Below are 20,536 nucleotides of genomic sequence, written 5' to 3'. Positions count from 1 at the left end.
AACATCCCCTATCCCCTAGTAACAGTCTTTCCTTCCAGTCCCTTATGCCACCCTGCAGGTCCCAAAGTTAGCACTCCTTTTCCCCAGGCAGCCGCAACTTGACTGCTTTCTCAGTGCTCCACCTACCCTGCAAGCCACTTCCATGTACAGGGCAAATTCTGGGACAGCAAGCTTGCGACAGTTTTACTGATATAGTCCTTCAGGCTGCCACCAGATATATTGGCACAGACATACATGCACCCTAGTATGTGCATAGTATCTGCTCCCTCCAGAGCTAGGACTAGGGTTCCATGCTGGGACATGAGCTGGCTGCACTTTGAGCTGGAGAGTGGGCAGGGGAAGGGCCAGCAAGGGCCCTACAACATTTTCCTATCATTTTTAAGTTGCCTTTTTCTTGATTTAGTGCTTTTCCAGTTTCAGCAGCTATTTGACTTTTCTAGAGCTCTGAGAAGTAATGGTTATGCAAGTTTTTTGGTTGTTATTCAAAGCTTCTTTGGGGGGCTGGAGTCCTGGAGCATCTTGCTTTGCCATCTTGGTGATGTCGTTCCTATCCACATCTCAGAAATTGGGGCATATAGATGTGGTAGAAAAACTAAAAATAGACCTTCATATTCTGATCCTGTTTTAGGAAGAAGGAATATAAATAATTGCATATACTAGGTAGTAAAAACTCGATTTGTCAGGAATAAGTATATATAAATCATTATTATTCTTTAATAGTTTAATTTCTTTTTAGGTGTTACTGCAGATGATCACATGATGAAAGTAGAGACTGTTCACTGTAGTGCCTGCAGTGTGTATATCCCTGCTTTACATAGTACAGTTCAGCAGCACTTAAAATCTCCTGACCATATCAAAGGCAGGCAGGTATGTTTTGTTATATGTTAATAAAGTCATTGAATTGTCCATCAATCTTTTATTGTCCTTTGGCTATTGTTTAATAACTACCTTCATACAATCCCTATTAATCTTAGATGTGAATAACTGTAAGGGTACCTAGAGTGGTAGTGTAGCATAGTGGTTAAGATTGTGAATTCTGGAGCAGTGCATCCTGGGTTTGAGTCCTGGCTCAGTACATAAAGTGTATTGAGCAAGTAAATTAACTTTTCTGAATAGTTTCAGTTCTTCTGTAAAATGTGGATGGATAATCATTCTGATCTCTTTTGTGATTAAGGATTAAATTAATTAAAACATACAAGGCACTTAAATTAGTGCCTGGCACATTGTAAGCATTTAGGAAATCATAGCTTTCATTGAATTAATGTTTTTTTAAGTTAGTGTAAAATAGTTTTTTGAATGTATTTTTTTTTTTTTTAAAACAAGAAGTAAAGGGAAGTAAAGATTTGATTTATAAGTGATACGTTTTTCTGATGGTTAGGAAAAATAAATTTAAAAACTTGCTGGTTACCATCAGTTGTTTTATTTTTTGAATAGACTATCACTGAAAAGTTTACTATTTTCTTTTCGATGAGAACATTTCTGCTTCCAGATTGGCTGGTGATATTTAGCACCAGATTTATTTCAGACAAAACTAATGTTTAATTAGTTTGCTTGAAAAACACCTTTAGAAAAAGCAAATATTAAAGGCTTTAGTTTTTAAATCAAGCATACCTGAATCTTAAATTCGTATTTTGCACTGAAGTGGAACTCATTTAATTCAGATTTCTAGGCACTTTCAGCACAAATATTTTCTTGATCTTTATTTTTTTCTTCTCTTTTGCTATTCCCTTGCCACCGTTTTAACAACTAGACATTCCACATTATTACCGTTCTTCCTCTGCATAATACAGCCTTATGATTACTATAGCCCAGGGGAGCTAATTACTTGTATAGTAGAACAATTATTCTTTCTGTTTGGGTAGCATGAAAATTAGTAGTTGGAAATAGTTGGTGGAGGGGGAGGTGGATATAGAGTGGAAAGGCAAAAAACACCTTGTAGACCTAGACTTCTAGTATTTGGAGAGTTAGTGTTTTTTAAATTAAAGTTGATTAGTTAATAGAAATCTACATTATTCTAATCTGTAGATGATTTAGATTGTTGACATGGTAGCTCTTATTACTCTATAACTCAATATGCCAGAAAACAATTCATTTAAATCTAAGGATCTGACATAAAATGCTATATTTAATTATGTAAATATTTTTCATGACATGGTTTTTAGGTACCATGAGTATGTTCTGTTTTTCATAGGCTTATAAAGAACAAATAAAAAGAGAGAGTGTCTTGACTGCTACAAGCATTTTAAATAATCCAATAGTGAAAGCACGATATGAACGTTTTGTTAAGGTAAGATTTTAGCACAAAAGCCTTTTCAGTACTACTGTAATATTGCAGTAATTAAATGGTGTCATAGTAACCTTTTGTGATATTTAGGTATTGTACAACCTATTAGGAAGATTTTTCTTAATATCTTGTGCATTGCTAAAATTTCTGTATTCTTAAGTGTGGGGATTGTAGGAAGTCAATAAGTGACTCTTCTCTTTCTTTCTAGCTCTAAACCAATTGAGCAGTAATACACAGTCTGATAGAAGATCAAATGTCAGCTTTATTCTTTATTTATTTATTTATTTTTTTAAAGGATGGCTTGGAGGATATGTCTTAGATGTGTAGTTACTGTGGACTTTTTGAATAAGATAGTTATGTCTCCCCAACCCCTGTCATTGGCCCAGCTAGACAGCAACAGACTTCCCCCAATTTATCACATGGCATGGAACAGACTAGAATATATCCTTTCTGTGGCTAGGAGATCCACAAGAGAACCCATAAGGGACCATATTTTATGTGTACAGTTTCTTCTCCCAAGCATACTGATCAGATAAGTCATTCCTTTTTCTTGAGTAGGAGGTAGGTCAGATATGTTGCTCTAGAAGAAACTTCCTTATAGAATCAAGAAGCCGGGAGAAAGAAGGTTTGCTCCTAATGATAGGAAACTCAGATTTGAACAATTGGGTATACCTGACCCATTGGTCCCTCAGGATTTTTACCATGTATTGTTACTTTAATCCTTCTTTATATAGCATGTTATGAACATGTAGTGCACATACAAGAACTTACTATACAGGATATTTAGAGAAATAAAATTTTAGTTACGTATAAAATAATACATCACTTAAAATCATTCTACTTGAACAAAGCTGTTATGTTGAAGATTTATGAAAATCTATTATTTACTTAGTTAACTAAATTTTTGTTTTGTAGAATAAAATTTTAAGAAGGTTTGTTTTGGCTATTGTAGTGATTATCAGAAACTCTATGAAGAAGCCTGCTATATCGTTAAAGACCATTCAGTTAATCCCCCAAGCAGGTGATCTCTAAGCTGAATAGTCCCAGTTCTTTGGTCTTGTTCCTTAGGGTCCTATTTTGTAATTTGTAATCATATTTGTCACTGTTTACTACATTTTTTGCTTTTTAAATTGTGGTAACATACATATAACAGAAATTTGTCATTTTAATCATTTTTAGGTGTACAGTTCAGTGACATTAATTACATTTACAATGTTATGTAAATGTAATTACATCACTACCGTCCATAACCAAAACTTTTTCATGACCCAAAAGAGAAACTGTATACATGAAGCAGTAAGTCCCCATTTTGCCTTTCCCCCTGCCCTGGTAACCTCTAATCTACTTTTTGTTTCAGTAATTTGCTTATTCTGGATATTTCATATAAGTGGAATCATATAATATTCAGCATTTGATTTATTAAATTTAGTATAAGAATGTGTTAGTGTGCTGACTTTAAAAGCTATTTCTCATTTTTTAGGGTGAGAATCCGTTTGAAATTCAAGATCATTCTCAGGATCAGCAAATAGAAGGAGATGAGGAGGAAGATGAAAAGATTGATGAACCTATTGAAGAAGAAGAGGAGGAAGAGGACGAAGAAGAAGTAGAGGGAGAGGGGGAAGTGGAGGAAGTAGAGGAAGTTGGAGGAGTAGAGGGAGAGGGTGAAATAGAGGGAGTAGGGGAAATGGAGGGGGAGGGGGTTGTAGCAGGAATGGGGGGAAGTAGAGGGAGTTGGGGAGGTGGAGAGAGGCGAAGTAGAAGGAATAGGGGGAGTCAGAGGAGTGGGAGAAGTAGGAGGAGTGGGGGAAGCAGAGGGAGTGGGGCAAGTAGAGGGAGTGGGGGAAGAAGCAGAGGAAGAGCCTGGTCACTTGTATATTGACCAGCCTGAAGAAAATTAAATATAAGATATTAGTCAGGTTTAAAAAGAGCTTTAAATTTCTGTGCTAATCTGGAAAAGGGTAAAAATTTTATCAACTTAAAATAACACCGATGTTGCATGCATTCCAAACATTAAAATTTGTTTAATATGATTTCTAAATGTTTGCAATTTGTTTAATAAAATGAAGGTAAGACTATTTTAGTTTAGTTTTTATAGCTACCAAACTTAGATCTGATAAATTGTTTGTATAATTTTTAAGCTTAATTTTTATTACTTTATTGGTGTTAAGAATAATAGATGTGTATTCTTAGTATATCTGTTCTAATCATTTGAACTTAAATGCTGCTTTGGGGAGTAATATTCAAGTGTGCATTTATTTTTTGAATGCTTACCCTAGAAGAGATAAACTGGGCAAGTATTTTGTGCTGTGTATTTTTTTTACTGCACTGGACATTGAATAGTAATTTGTGTTGATATGTTTGAAAGCTTTTTGTGATTATGCTTCCCTTTGTAGCAATAAAATGTTTTTTACAAAAACTTTCTCCCTAGATTAGCAGTTTAAATGAAGCAGAGTTCATCAATTTAAAGTATTTAAAATCAGAATTTGCCTTAATGTATGAGTTCAGTTCACCTGTATTTCAAAATGATTGAGAAAACTTGAATTAAAGAAAAAATTTATTTCAGTCGTGTATTTTTAAGTATGGCTAAAATATTTTTATTTAATCTATTTCAAATAGAGGTCAGTTTCAAACTGACCTGTTTATATACATTTTTATTCTGTTTGTTTTCTCTGTGCCTGTGCAAAATCTTGAAATCTTCCTGAAAAAGCATTTCAATACAAATAATTTTTTCATACTTTCTTTAGTTCTTTTGTCATGTCTGAGTTTGTGAAATATCATTTTTTAAAAAGATTTTTCTCTTCAAATAAAATTCTTACCTTTTATGGCTCATAGGTTTACATACTCAAGAAGGGAAGATGAGATTGGTTTATTTTCAATGACCATCCATCAATATCACTTAGAAGCAGTACTTTTATTCTTTTGAAAGGGAGACAATTTCATTGAAAATTAGGTTCTCAAAAATTTGAGGTACTAAATGGATGAATATATGCATATGGGGGTATACTAAGTAATTTTAAGACATTAAATGGATGAATGTATCAGTATTTGTAGCTTTCCACAGATAATTTCTGTTTTGCATATAACAAAGCTTTTAAAATAAAGTTTTTCTGGGCCAGTAAGGTTTTTTTTTTTTCCAGTGGGCTAGGTTTGTTTACCTTTACACTGGGAAAATCAAGTAGGCACTTATATCCAGTTGTAGAGATTTGGAGCCAAATAAGAACAAGGTTAGTTGAGGACTGGAGAAATTTGGTTCTGATCTGTCAAGGAGTCTGTATTTACTTAAACAGGCTTCAGAAACTCTTTTTGCTCAAAAGTTCACAATTTAAGGATAATAGGATTTGATCAACCCTCTTATTTCCTCCTTTATTAAAAAATATCTGTAGAAGGACTAAGGTGAAAGAATAATCTCTTTGTGTTAGAATTAAATTTGGTTCTTTTGGTACTGTCTATGGTGCTTTTAAAAGAAGAGTGTGTCTAATAGTCTGTTTAAGATGCTAAACTTGGGAAAGAATCTTGTATAGCAAGAATCCTGTGTAAAACTTCGAAGTAGATGTTTTAGAATGAGAGGTAGCAAAGAAGATCTAAGTAGTAATTTTTGTGGATTCTTCTTTCAGAGGCTATATGAAAAATAAAAACACGTGAAAGCTGTTATAGACCAACTAATTGGCAGGGTATAGATGGACACTGCAGTTTCAATTCCAGATACCACAGTAAAGCAAAAATCACAATAAAATGAGTCACACAAATTTTTTGGTTTCGCAGTACATATAAAAGTTATATTTACAGTATAAATGAAGTCTATTAAGTGTGCAATAGCATTATGTCTAGAAAAACAATGTACATACCTTAATTAAAATGTGACACAGAGACACGAAGTGAGTACATGGTTTTGGAAAAATGGCGCCAGTAGACTCGCTTGATGGAGGGTTGCTACAGAACTGCACTTGTAAAAAATGCCGTTATCTGTGAAGCACAATAAAGCAAAGCGTAATCAAATGAGGTATGCCTGTATTAATGAAATGTATTTTGTTAATGTGCTTAATTCAGAGATTCAAATTTGTATATATTCTATTATATAGTTATAGATATGCAGTTTAGTTTGCAGGCAGATTAATTTTGTGATCCTTTATATTTTAAATGCTTTTATAATGATTTCTGTAAGATCTTTCAACTTCGGTTTTCCAAGTACTATTTGTTATTGTTGTTAAAAGCTACACGTAACAGTTCTAATAAGCAAAAGAAATTTACTTATGGCATATGCAGTTGTTTAAGCCAGATGCCTAGGGACTATCCTTTATTCTTTCTTTTTTATCACCTCCTACCACCAATATGTCAGAAAATCTCCCTGTTTTACTTCCAAAATTTATGCTCCTAGGTTTCCACCTCCACTGCTTGCCAATCCAGTCCAAGTAACCATCATATCTTTCCCAGACTATTGAAATAGCTTACTGACTAATTTCTTTGCTGCCCCTCTCTCCCTGCTAAACTCAGTTTTCTACACAGAATATACAATCCTTTAAAAGTATAATTCAGATATTTCTCTCCTGCTTAAAACCCCTTACTGGCTTTCTTTTGTACCTGTGGAATCTATACTCCATGGCCCTGGCCTAGCTTTCCTTTCCAATTTTATATCATGCCATTCTTCATACCAGTCAAACTAGCCTTCTGCACGTTTTTGTTTGTTTGTTTGTTTGTTTTTTGATGAAGTTGTTCCCTGTCTCCAGAACTTAGCATTTTTTGTAGCCTATGCCTGTCAGCTTTTCTTGGCTGACTCTTGATCCTTTAGGTCTTGTAACTGTTAGATAAAGCTTTTCTGAGGAAACATGGGACAGCACTTAAATTTTTGTAAAAGGATTTGAGGGCACCATCCCAGATTTTCTAGATCAGATACTTTGGAGATGGTAAATTTTTAACAAGAATCCAAGGTGAACCTGATGGTGGTAGTGGTTAGTGATTACTCTTTGAGAACATTGCTGGGGTCCTCAAGCAAATTCTTAGTGCCTGTGACTCTTCCATATCAAAGCAGGAACTTTTGCCCTTTGAAAGCAGGCATAGGTCTGAGTGATTCTCCGTAATATTTTACTAAAGCATTGGTATGACCTGTCATGGACCTCTCTGGAAGTTAGAAAACTGGCCCTATTTTTTTTTCTTTTAACCCTTTAGGTTTAGTTCTTATGATCATACTGTGAAGTCAGAATAATAGTAATTGTAGTTTATCCATAGTACGGGTTTTTGTGTCATTATCGTATTTGAAATCCTTCATTGGCTCTTCAACCAGTCAGTTTAATGTCCTTATCCTTTTAGCATTGTCTACATGGCTCTGAATGTTTTGTTCCTTGCCTGTTTCTCCAGCCTTATATCTTGGCAGTCTTGATATATGTATGTTAACTGCCTTGGTCCTTAAATATTTGAATATGATCCCTGCTTCAAGAGATGGAGTGGTTCCAAGAGCTGCAAGATTTGACTATAACCTGACTATATAATATATAAATATCATATTTATATTTTATTATAAAATATATCCATTTATATTTTGCAATATGATACATAACATCTCTATTTTATAATAGTGTAATATCTAAAAAGCCTTTAATCCTTTTTAAGAATAAGGTGAAAATAGATGAAAATATCTAGAAAAGTGTGTATCAAAAGTCGTGGACACATAGAACAAAGTGCTACAAATACAAAGGCAAATATTGGTAGTGTATGTCAAAACATATTTGAGAGTGTCCTCATTATAGAGGTAGATCCTATTAGGTTATCTTAGACTTAATGTTGTTTAACATTTGATTCATCTACCAAATTATCCTTATTTTGAATACAAGCAAAGTTTCTATTATAGTTTGACATCCACTGAAAATGGAAAAGTCATGCTTTCAGAAGTGTTCCTGTCTATGTGACAGCTACAGTTCATATTATAAATTAACAATTTTGACTTTCTTATTTGATAGTTACTGGTTCCTTGAGTCCAGATAAGGTGAACCAGCCCTAAAGGATGGAATAGATGAATCCCTTTTTGATGTGTTGACAAAAACAGGGAGCCCTGTTCAAGGAGGCCAAATTCATGACAGTAGTATATTCAGTAGGGGCTGCCACCCTGGGAGGACTCCTTGGTCCTTGGAAACAATCATACTAATCTTTATACTAGTCTCTTCCCACTTCCCCTTCCTCTCATTTTCCTGAGAGAGAGAAGAGAGAGTGTTTAAAAATATTGTACAGGAACAGAAGGGATTTAGGTGGTATTGATGGTAACAGGAGGTGGCATTGTGTTCAACAGGGGATGCAAGAACAGGAAGGTGTGAAACAGCATGGAGCTTGGAGGGGAACTCCATACAAGCAGCTCAGTTATTAAATGACTATGAAGTATGAATCTGTTAGGAATTCCAGATCAAGATGTTGTACCGGATTCAAGTTGTCTTTTAAAGTTCTATTAAAGTTACAGAAGAAATAACAATGATATAAAATTACAGTGATTAAGATAACTTGATTACCATATTAGAGAAGCAATAAGGGTGCTGTGAGACATTTCTAGAATATCTACAACAAGGAATCAGATCTTGGAGAAACCAAGAGGGCCAAGATGCTCACAGGTACATACTGATGAAAATTATTGATTTATCCCCATTTTTGGAGGCACGTATAAGAGGGTTTGGTTGTAATGTTGTAAGCCAGAAATGGTTATGCCAGTTCCTGATTCAGAGCTGTTAGTCTGGAATTTTTCCAGACTAAATCCATTAGCATAGCTTGCTGTTTGCCAAATAGAGTGAGACTTCTGATATGGTAGGCTCCCAGAAGTATATGAAAGAGCCCTATAAGTATGGTAGTGCCCCAGTTCTGTGGATACCACAAGGGACTGTGATTCCTCATACTTAGAAGACAGGCAAATAAAGAAAAACCTGTTGTTTACCCTGTTTGTCCATTTCCAATTTATCCTGTTTCTCCCTCCTCACATAATTAAAATGTTAGGTTCCCTGTAATCAAAATCTGCCAGCGAAAGGGAATTTTTCACTCAGAGTGAGAAGATAAACTCCAAGTAACAATACAAAAAAGTCTAGTGGTTGGCAAACTATTATCTGCAGGCTTCCATGCCTGTTACTGTATAGATGTTACGTTTTTGAGGGCTCGGCACATCAAACCGTCAGTCCTCAATGTTTGTGAGAACATCAGCAACAATCCAGGTGAGGAAGTCCAACATTTCCACATTTTTCCCCAGCTCCTCGGGGGGCCCTGCTTATATGTATTTATTCTCTGTCCAAATTACTTTGGGATGTGTCACTATTTCACTCTAATCTATACAAACCTACCATTTCTCACTTCCTATTTAAAGTTCAATGTAAATATGGTGTTTGAAAAAAACGGACTGTAGAAGTTATATTGGAAAACTACATTTTAAAGAAGGATGTGAAACACCTGAATAAGTCAAGAAACATTTTCTTGCTTGTAGAGACTCAATGTTGTCTAGATGTCACTCATCCTCAAATGAATTCATAAATTAATTACCATTCCAATGGGATTTTTTAAAATTTAATTTTATTGAGATTGATTACATACCATACAATTATCCAAAGATCCAAAGTGCTCAGTTGCCCACAGTACCATTAAACAGCTGTGCATCACCACAATTATTTTTTTTTCAATTTTTAGAACACTTCCATTACTTCAGAAAAGCAATAAAGACAAAAAAAAAACCACCCAAAAAAACAAAACTAAAATCCTCCCATACCCCTAACCACCCCCCTTCATTATTGACTTCTAGTATTGATATAGTGCATTTATTACTATTGATGAAAGAATGTTAAAATACTGCTAACTGTAGTACATAATTTGCATTAGGTATATATATTTTTTCCATATACCCCTCTATTATTAGCTTCTAGTTATAGTGTCATACATTTGTTCTAGTTAATGAAAGAGATTTCTAACATTTGTCCAGTTAATCATAGAGATTGTCCACTACAAGAGTCACTGTTTTATACATTCTCATCTTTCAACCTCCGACTTTCCTTCTGGTGACATAATGACTCTAAGCTTCCCCTTTCCACCACATTCACGTATCATTCAGCAGTTACTTATTCTCACAATAACCTGCTACCATCACCTCTGTCCACTTCCAAACACTGAAGTTCAACCTAGCTGAACAATCTGCTCATAATAAGCAACCGTTCCCCATACTTTAACCCAGTTCTATATCCTGGTAACTTACATTTCATGTCTATGCGTTTACATATTATGATTAGTTCATATCAGTGAAACCATGCAACATTTGTCCTTATGTATCTGACTTATTTCACTCAATATAGTGCCCTCAAGGTTTCTTCTTCAATGTGTTTTGTTTTTAAAGGCAGTTCTGTTCACCCACCATACTTTCCATCCTAAGTAAACAATTGATGGTTCCCTCTGTAGTCATATATTTATGTGTTCACCACTATCTATATAAGGACATCTCCATTTCTTACACAAAGAAGGAAGAAGAGTCAAAGAAGGCAGAGAGGCAAAAGAAAATGAATAGCAGAGAAAAAAAAGACAGCTAAAAAAAACAAAAAGGAAGAGTTTACCTAAAGTAGAATGAAAGAGTCACACAACATCACCAATGCCAAGAGTCCCATACCCCTCCCTTATGCCCCTCTCTTAAAGGCATTTAGCTTTGGTATATTGCCTTTGTTACATTAAAGGAAGCATAATACAATGTTTCTGTTAACTATAGTCTCTAGTTTGCACTGATTGTATTTTTCCCCAACACCACCCTATTTTTTTTCTTTTTAATTTTTATTGGGATTGTTCAGATACCATACAATTATCAAAGATCCAAAGTGTACAATCAGTTGCCCCTGGTACCCTCATACAGCTGTGCATCCATCACCGCACTTAATTTTTGTTCAATTTTTAGAACCTTTTCATTACTCTGGACAAGAAATAAAGTGAAAGACGAAAAAAGAAAAAAAAAAAAGAAAAGAAAAGGAAACTGTAATCCTCCCATATCCCGAACCACTACCCCTCCATTGTTGACTTGTAGTGTTGGTATAGTACATTTATTATTGTTTATGAAAGAATGTTGAAATACTACTAACTGTAGTATATAGGTTGCAATAGGTATATATTTCTTCCCTATATGCCCCTCTATTATTAACTTCTAGTTGTATTGTCATACATTTGTTCTGGTTCATGGAAGAGTTTTCTAATATTTGTACAGTTAATCATGGACATTGACCACCACAGGATTCAGTTTTATACATTCCCATCTTTTGACCTCCAGCTTTCCTTCTGGTGACATATATGACTCTGAGCTTCCCCTTTCCGCCTCATTCACGCACCATTCGGCACTGTTAGTTATTCTCACATCTTGCTACCGACACCTCTGTTCATTTCCAAACATTTAAGTTCATCCTAGTTGAACATTCTGCTCATATTAAGCAACTGCTCCCCATTCTTAAGCCTCATCCTATATTTTGGTACCTTATAGTTCATGCCTATGAGTTTACATATTATAATTAGTTCTTATCAGTGAGACCCTGCAATATTTGTCCATATGTATCTGGCTTATTTCACTCAGTATATTGCCCTTGAGGTTTTGTCATCAACCCATTTTTTTTTTTTTTTTTAAGATGGTTTTGTTCACACACCATGCATTCCATCCTAAGTAAACAATCAATGGTTCTCTGTATGGTCACATATTTATGTGTTCACCACCTTCACCACTCTACATAAGGGCATCTATGCTCCCCCAATGCCTCCCCATTTTTAACACCTTGCAAGGCTGACATACATTTGTTCTCCCTCACAGTTTCACTGTGTTATACAGCCCCAGTCTTTATCCTTCTTCTTTCCTTCTGGTGTCCCACATGCTCCTAACCTTCCTCTTTCTTTTCTTTTCTTTTTTTTTTTATTTTAATGAGATTTTATTTAGATATATTCACACACCATACAATCCATTCAAAGTATGAAATCAGTGGCTCACAGTGTCATCACATAGTTGGGCATTCATCACTGCAATCAGTTTTAGAACATTTTCATTACTCCACAAAAAAGAAAAAAAAAAGAAAGCCCAAAACATCCCATACCCCTTACCCACCCCCTCCATTATTCACCCCTGGTTTCAGTGTGGTATATTTGTTACTGTTGATGAAAGAATGTTAAGATATTACTGTTAACAATAGTCCATAGTTTTCAATAGATACATTTTTTCCCATATACCACTCAATTTTTCATCCCTTGTAATAGTATTGCATGTTTGTTCTAGATCATGAAATAACTTTTTTATATTTGTACTATTACTCACAGTCATTGTCCACCACTAACCTTCCTCTTTCCACCATACTCAGTCATCTTTGTTCAGTGTACTTACATTCTGTTCCAAACCTCTCACTCCTGTCTTTTAGTATCTGTCTGTACTGCTCCCTTTAGTATTTCCTGTAGCACAGGTATCTTGTTCACAAACTCTCACATTGTCTGTCAGAGAATATTTTAAACTCTCCCTATATTTGAAGGACAGTTTTGCTGGATATAGGATTATTGCTTGGCGGGTTTCTCTTTCAGTATCTTAAATATATCACCCCACTTCCTTCTTGCCTCCATGATTTCTACTGAGAAGTCTGCACAAAGTCTTATCAAGCTTCATTTGTATGTGATGGATTGCTTTTCTTTTGCTGCTTTCAGCATTTTCTCTTTGATGTCTGATAATTTGATTATTAAGTGTCTTGATGTAGGTTTATACATATCCTGTTTGGGGTACGCTGCACTTCTTGGATCTGTAATTTTATGTGTTTCATAAGAGATGGGAAATTTTCAATGATTATTTCCTCTATTATTGCTTCTGCCCCTTTTCTCTTCTCTTCTTCTGGGACACTCATGACATGTACATTCATGCGCTTCTTGTTGTCATTCAGTTCCCTGAGATGTTGCTCATATTTTTCCATTCTTTTCCCTATCTGTTCTTTTCTGTGTAGGATTTCAGGTGTCTTGTTGTTCAGTTCCTGAGTGTTTTCTTCTGTCTCTTGAGATCTGCTGTTGTATGTTTCTATTGTGTTTTTCATCTCTTGTGTTGTTTTCCTATCTGTCTGTACTCCCTTTAGTATTTCCTGTAGCACAGGTATCTTGTTCATAAACAACGCCTTTCATGTCCATAGGTTCTGCCAGTTGTTTTTCAAACTTTTGATTTTTACCTTATGTTCGCCCAATGTTTTCTTTATAGCCTTCATCTCTTTTGTTATATCTTCCCTGAACTCATTGATTTGGTTTTTTATTTGATTTAGCATATTTCTTTGAAAGTCTTTAGTAGATTGTTTCATTAAAGTGAAACAATATCTCAACTGTATCTTGATTGAGGTGTAAGCTTGTTCCTCTGACTGGGTGTTCTGATTTGCTAATGCTGCTGGAATGCAAAACACCAGAAATGGATTGGCTTTTATAAAAGGGGGTTTATTTGGTTACACAGTTACAGTCTTAAGGCCATAAAGTGTCCAAGGTAACACATCAACAATTGGGTACCTTCATTGGAGGATGGCCAATGGCATCTGGAAAATCTCTGTTAGCTGGGAAGGCACGTGGCTGGCGTCTGCTCCAAGTTCTGGTTTCAAATGGCTTTCTCACAGGATGTTCCTCTCTAGGCCTCAGCTCATCTTCAAAATGTCACTCTCAGTTGCTCTTGGGGGCATTTGTTCTCTCTTAGCATCTCTGGAGCAAGAGTCTGCTTTCAACGGCCATCTTCAAACTGTCTCTCATCTGCAGTTCCTCTCTCAGCTCTCTGTGCATTCTTCAAAGTATCCCTCTTGGCTGTATCAAGCTCTTTCCTTTCTGAGCTTATATAGTGCTCTAGTAAACTCATCAAGGCCCATGCTGAATGGGTGGGGCCACACCATCATGGAAACTATCCAATCAGAATCATCACCCACAGTTGAGTGGGTTGCATCTCCATGGAAACACTCAAAGAATTGCAATCTAATTAACACTGATACGTCTGCCCAAACAAGATTAAATCAAATATAATGGTGTTTTGGGAGACATAATACATTCAAACTAGCTTACTGGGCCAGATTTTTTTTTTTTTCCTAGTGTAGTTAGCAGTTTTCTGTTGTCTAGGCATCTGGTTTCCTTGTTTACCCCAGTCAATTTTTCCCAGATCAGAACAGATTCAGGTTTCAGAATGGGGTTATATTCAGGGTGTATCTTAGAAGAATGACAGACTCTCCTGTGAGGTCTCCAGTTACTGTGCTTTTCCTAACCTGTCCAGCAGGTGGTGCCTGTCAGCCTGTTGCTCCCAACTGGTGTAAGGAGATGTGGCCCCTTCAGTTTCTGTTTTGGCTCTGGGGTCTGATTCTGAAGGGAGAGCTGGGCTCCATCTCTTTACTCTTAGCAAAGATACATCCCCTAGGAAGTTATCATCTGCATTTGAATAGTCTCTCTGACTCTGTGGTATCCACCCCTGTCTGAGTCAGAGCACTGTGAGCTGAAATTGTCTGCAGCTCTCTCTTCTGAGCCCCTCAGTTTGACAGAGAGAAAAGGGGACAGAAAGCCCCCTTTTAGAGCCAGTACACGGACCCCAGTTTCACTCATCGGCCAGAGGTAACACCTGGTCTTCTGGGCTCCCTCTCCTGGGACAGATAAGTCTTCTGGTTCTTTAAGTTCAGTCATCACTAAAAGCCTCTTTCTGCTTGTTGGGGGTTTGTAGTTTGTATTCAGTAGTCCACATTTGTTAATTAAAACCCCAGTTGGAGCTGGACTGAGCTATATTTGCTCACTCTGGGAATGCTTTCTATCACAGTGAGTTTTGAAGCAAAGCCTGCTGTGGGGGGAGGGGGCTCCTGGCACAGTTCCAGAGTTTTTACTTACAGATTTTATGCTGTAATCTCAGGCATTCCTCCCAATCCAGTTTGGTGTATAATTTGTGGACAGTCAAGGTTGTCCCCCAGAAGTTATTCCAAATTATTTACTAGTTGTTCCTGGTTGTTCATTAGTTGTTCCAGAGGACTAACTAATTTACACTCCTCTCTATGCCACCATCTTGTCCCTGTTTATGTTCTTTTTCCAACCAGACTTTGTTACTTAGAATTAGTGTTGGCTGTGAGAGAAAGTTAAAAATAACCTTGGTTTAATGAAGATTGATGTGGGATCCAAGAAGGTGGATTAGGAGAGACAGAGAAAAATAGTTCTCCATGAAAAACACAAGATAAAAGACAGAAAATGTCCCAGAATACTAGTTCCAGGTTTGTACTAGCTGGACAAGGTCCACTACCTCCACAGTGACTGTATACTTGGTGAAACCAAGACTCTGCATTTGGAATCTCAGGGATATGATGGACAACATGAAGCACACAAATATAAGAATTATTGGTTTCTAGAAGGGGAGGAGAAGGGTAAAGGTCTAGGAAGAGTATTCAAAGAAATTGTTGGGGAAAGCTTTCCAGCCCTTCTAAATGACATAAATATGCAAATCACAGATGCCCAATGAACTCCAAACAGAATAAATCTAAATAAACCCACTCTGAGACATATTCTGATCAGATTGTTAAATGCGGAAGAGAAGGAGTAGGTTCTGAAAGCAGCAAGAGAGAAGCAATTCACCACATACAAGAGAAACAACATGAGACTAAGTAGTGGTTACTCAGTGGCCACCATGGAGGAAAGAAGGCAGTGTAATGACATATTTAAAATTCTGAAAGAGAAAAATTGCCAACCAAGAATTCTTTATCCAGCAAAGCTCTCCTTCAAATTTGAGGGAGGGCTTAAAATCTCCACAGACAAACAAATGCTGAGAGAATTTGCTAACAACCCTGCCAAACAAGAAATTCTAAAGGGAACCCTACCAGTAGAGAAAAAAAGTAAGGAGAGAGGTATGGAGTAGGGTTGAAAATTAAAGAGTTTTAGTAAGGGTACATTAAAGGAAATACAGAGAGAAAGGGAAAAATATATCCGAAAAATAAAAACCAAAGGATAGAATGAATGATTCAAGAAATGCCTTCACAGTAATAATATTGAAAGTGAATGGATTAAACTTCCCAATTAAAGGGTATAGACTGGCAAAATGGATTAAAAATATGACCCATCAATATGTTGCTTACAAGAAGCTCATCTTAGACCCAGAGACACAAAGAAATTGAAAGTGAAAGGAAGAAAAAAAATATTCCATGCAAGCTTCAGCCAAAAGAAAGTAGGAGTAGCAATATTAATCCCAGATAAAATAGACTTTAAATGCAAGGATGTTATAAGAGACAAAAAAGTCACTATATACTTATAAAAGGGACAATTCAACAAGACAAATAATAATCATAAATGTCTATGCACCCAATCAGGGTGCCCCAAAGTACATGAGACAAATATTGGCAAAACTAAAGGAAGCAATAGATGTTTCCACAATAATTGTGGGAGACTTTAGTACATCACTCCCTCCTACAGATAGATCAACCAGACAGAAGACAAATAAGGAAATTGAAAACCTAAGCAAACTGATAAATTAATTTGATTTAACAGACATATATAGAACTTTACATCCCAAACCACAAGGGTACATATTCTTCTCTAGTGCTCATGGAATGTTCTCCAGAATAGATCATATGCTGTGCCACATAACAAGCCTCAATAAATTTAAAAAGACAAATTATTCAGAGCACATTCTCTGATCACAATGGAATACAACTAGAAGTCAATAACCATCAGAGATTTAGAACATTCACAAATATCTGGAGGCTAAACAACACACTCCTAAACAATCAGTGCATTAAAGAAAAAAATAGCTAGAGAAATTGCTAAATATATAGAGATGAATGGAAATGAGAGCACAACATGTAAAATCTTATGGGATGCAGCAAAGTTGGTATTGAGGGGGAAATTTATAGCTCTAAATGCATGCATTAAAAAGGAAGAAAGAGCTAAAATCAAATAACTAATGGAACAATTGAAGAAGCTAGAAAATGAACAGCAAACTAATCCTAAACCAAGTAGAAGAAAAGAAATAACAAGGATTAAAACAGAAATAAATGACATAGAAAACAAAACAAAACAAAACAAAATAGAGTAAACAAAACCAAAAGTTGGGTCTTTGAGAAGATCACCAAGATTGACAAACCCCTAGCTAGACTGACAAAATCAAAAAGAGAGAAAAACCAGATAGACAAAATAATAAATGAGAGAGGGGACATTACTTCAGATCCTGAAGAAATTAAAAAAATTATAAGAGGATACTATGAACAACTGTACACCAACAAACTAGATACTGTAGAGGAAATGGACAATTTCCTGGAAACACATGAACAACCCAGACTGACCAGAGGAGAAATAGAAGATCTCAACAAAACAATCACAAGCAAAGAGATCCAATCAGTCGTCAAAAAACTTCGCACAAATAAATGCGCAGGGCCTGATGGCTTCACAGGGGAATTCTACCAAACTTTCCAAAAAGAACTGACACCAATCTTACTCAAACTCTTTCAAAACATTGAAGAAAATGGAAAGCTACCTAACTAATTTTATGAAACTAACATCACTCTAATACAAAAACCAGGTAAAGATGCTACAACAAAGGAAAACTGCAGGCCAATCTCCCTAATGAATATAGACACAAAAATTCCCAACAAAATACTTGCAAATCAAATCCAAAGACAGGTTTAAAAAAAGCATACACCATGACCAAATGGGGTTCATTCAAGGCATTCAAGGATGGTTCAACATAAGAAAATCAATCAATGTTATACAACATATTAACAAAGCAAAAGGGAAAAATCGAATGATCATCTAAATAAATGCTGAAAAAGCATTTGACAAAATCCAGCAACCTTTTTTGATAAAAATGCTTCAAAAGGTAGGGATTGAAAGAAACTTCCTCAGTATGATAGAAGGCATATATGAAAAAACCCAAGCCAGCACAGTACTCAATGGTGAGAGGCTGATAGCCTTCCCTCTAAGATCAGGAATGAGACAAGGATGCCCACTGTCATCACTATTATTCAACATTGTGCTTGAACTGCTAGCCAGAGCAATCCAGCAAGACAAGGAAATAAAAGGCATCCAAATTGGAAAGGAAGAAGTAAAACTGTCATTATTTGCAGATGATGTGATCTTATATCTGGAAAACCCTGAGAAATTGATGACACAGCTATTTGAGCTAATAAATTTAACAAAGTAGTGGGATAAAATTAATACATATAAGTCAGTAATGTTCCTATACATCAGAAGTAATGTTCCTAACTGAAGAGACACTCAAGAGAGATTCCATTCTCAGTGGCAACTAAAAAAATCAAGTACCTAGGAATAAACTTAACCAAGGATGTAAAAGACCTATACATAGAAAACTATATAACTTTACTAAAAATAATAGAAGGGGACCTAAAAATATGGAAAAATATTCCATGTTCATGGATAGGAAGGCTCAATGTCATTAAAAAGTCAATTCTACCCAAACTCATCTACAGATTCCATGCAATTCCAATCAAAATTCCAACAACCTGCTTCTCAGACTTGGAAAAGCTAGTTATAAAATTTATTTGGAAGGGAAAGAAGCCTTGAATTGCTAAAAACATTCTAAAAAAGAAAGCAAAGTGTGAGGATTTACACTCCCTAACTTTGAAGTTTACTATAAAGCCACATTAGTCAAAACAGCATGGTACTGGCACAAAAATAGATATATTGATCAATGGAATCGAATTGAGAATTCAAAGGTAGACCCCCGGATCTATGGCCAACTGATCTTTGATAAGGCCCTGAAAGCACTGAACTGGGATATAACAGTCTATTCAACAAATGGGGCTGGGAGAGTGGGATATTCATATCCAAAGGAATGAAAATGGACCCCTACGCCACACCGTACACAAAAATTAACTCAAAATGGATTAAAGACCTAAATATAAGGGACAGTACCATAAAACTACCAGAAGATAATGTAGGGAAACATTTTCAAGACCTTGTATTAGGAGGTCACTTCCTAGACCTTGTATCCAAAGCACAAGCAACAAAAGAAAAAATAAATTGAAACTCCTCAAACTTAAAACTTCTGCACCTCAAAGGAATTTGTCAAAAAGGTGAAAAGGCAGTCAACTCAATGGAAAAAATATTTGGAAGCCATATATCTGGTAAAAGACTGATATGTGTACATATATAAAGAAATCCTACAACTCCATGACAATAGTGCAAACAGCCCAATAATAAAATGGGCAAAAGATATGAAAAGACATTTCTCTGAAGAGGAAATACAAATGGCCAAAAACACATGAAAAAATGTTCATCTTCACTAGCCATTAGGGCGATGCAAATTAAGACCACAATGACATATCATCTCACACCAATTAGATTGGCTGCCATTAAACAAACAGGTAACTACAAATGCTGGAGAGGATGTGGATAAATTGGAACTCTTATTTATTGTTGATGGGACTGTATAATGGTACAGCCACTCTAGAAGACAGTCTGGTGGTTCCTTAGAAAACTAGATATAGAGCTACCCTTTGATCCATTAATTTCACTTCTCAGTATATACATGGAAGATCTGAAAACAGTGACATGAACAGATATTTGCACACTGATGTTCATAGCAGCATTATTCACAATTCCAAGAGATGGAAACAATACAAATGTCCTTCAACAGATGAGTGGATAAACAAAATGTGGTATATACACACGATGAAATACTACACAGCAGTAAGAACGGATGAGGTTGTGAAACATATGACAACATGGATGGACCTTGAAGACCTAATGCTGAGTGAAATAATCCAGGCACAAAAAGAGAGATATTGTATGTTACCACTAGTATGGAAAATGTAAAATAAATGTTTAATATTGTAGAATATAGGGGATCTAGCTATAGCAAATAGTGAAGGGGGAATAATAATCTAATAAGAACAAATAAGTTATGGAGTGTGTTGCAATTTCCTAATGTTGCAGTCATGCAAAATACCAGAAATGGATTGGCTTTTGTAAAGGGGTTTTATTTTGTTACAAGTTACAGTCTTAAGGCCATACAAGTGTCCAAGCTAAGGCATCAATAGTAGAGTACTGTCACTGATGGATGGCTAGTGGTGTCCAGAAGACCTCTGTTAGCTCGGAAGGCATGTGGCTGGTGTCCGCTTGCTCCCAGGTTACATTTCAAAATGGCGTTCTCCAAAATGTTGCTCTTTGGGTGTTTTGTCCTCTCTTACCTGCAGCTCCTCTTCAGAATGTCACTCTCAGTTGCTCTCCAAAATGTCACTCACAGGGGTGACAATGTGATTGGGAAAGCCATTTGGACCACACTGCCCTTTGTCTAGCATATGGAATGGATGAGTAGAA

At 35.9% G+C, this 20,536-nt stretch overlaps 1 protein-coding gene across 1 annotated transcript in view; it reads left to right on the top strand.

Annotated features, from left to right (window-relative positions):
• The window catches only part of ZNF326 (zinc finger protein 326), a 47,759-nt gene extending 43,059 nt beyond the window's left edge, over nucleotides 1-4,700 (top strand). Inside the window, exons 10-13 of the mRNA XM_037826676.1 lie at nucleotides 737-867; nucleotides 2,192-2,287; nucleotides 3,765-4,005; nucleotides 4,073-4,700. Of these exons, the coding sequence (XP_037682604.1) occupies nucleotides 737-867; nucleotides 2,192-2,287; nucleotides 3,765-4,005; nucleotides 4,073-4,182 (578 nt within the window). The 3' untranslated portion in view covers nucleotides 4,183-4,700. The remainder of the gene's footprint in view (nucleotides 1-736; nucleotides 868-2,191; nucleotides 2,288-3,764; nucleotides 4,006-4,072) is intronic.
• The last annotated feature ends 15,836 nt before the right edge of the window (nucleotides 4,701-20,536 follow it).

This window comes from Choloepus didactylus, chromosome 2, assembly GCF_015220235.1.
Source record: "Choloepus didactylus isolate mChoDid1 chromosome 2, mChoDid1.pri, whole genome shotgun sequence".
Classification (NCBI taxonomy): Eukaryota; Metazoa; Chordata; class Mammalia; order Pilosa; family Megalonychidae; genus Choloepus; species Choloepus didactylus.
This window is presented reverse-complemented; position numbering and strand designations above follow the sequence as displayed.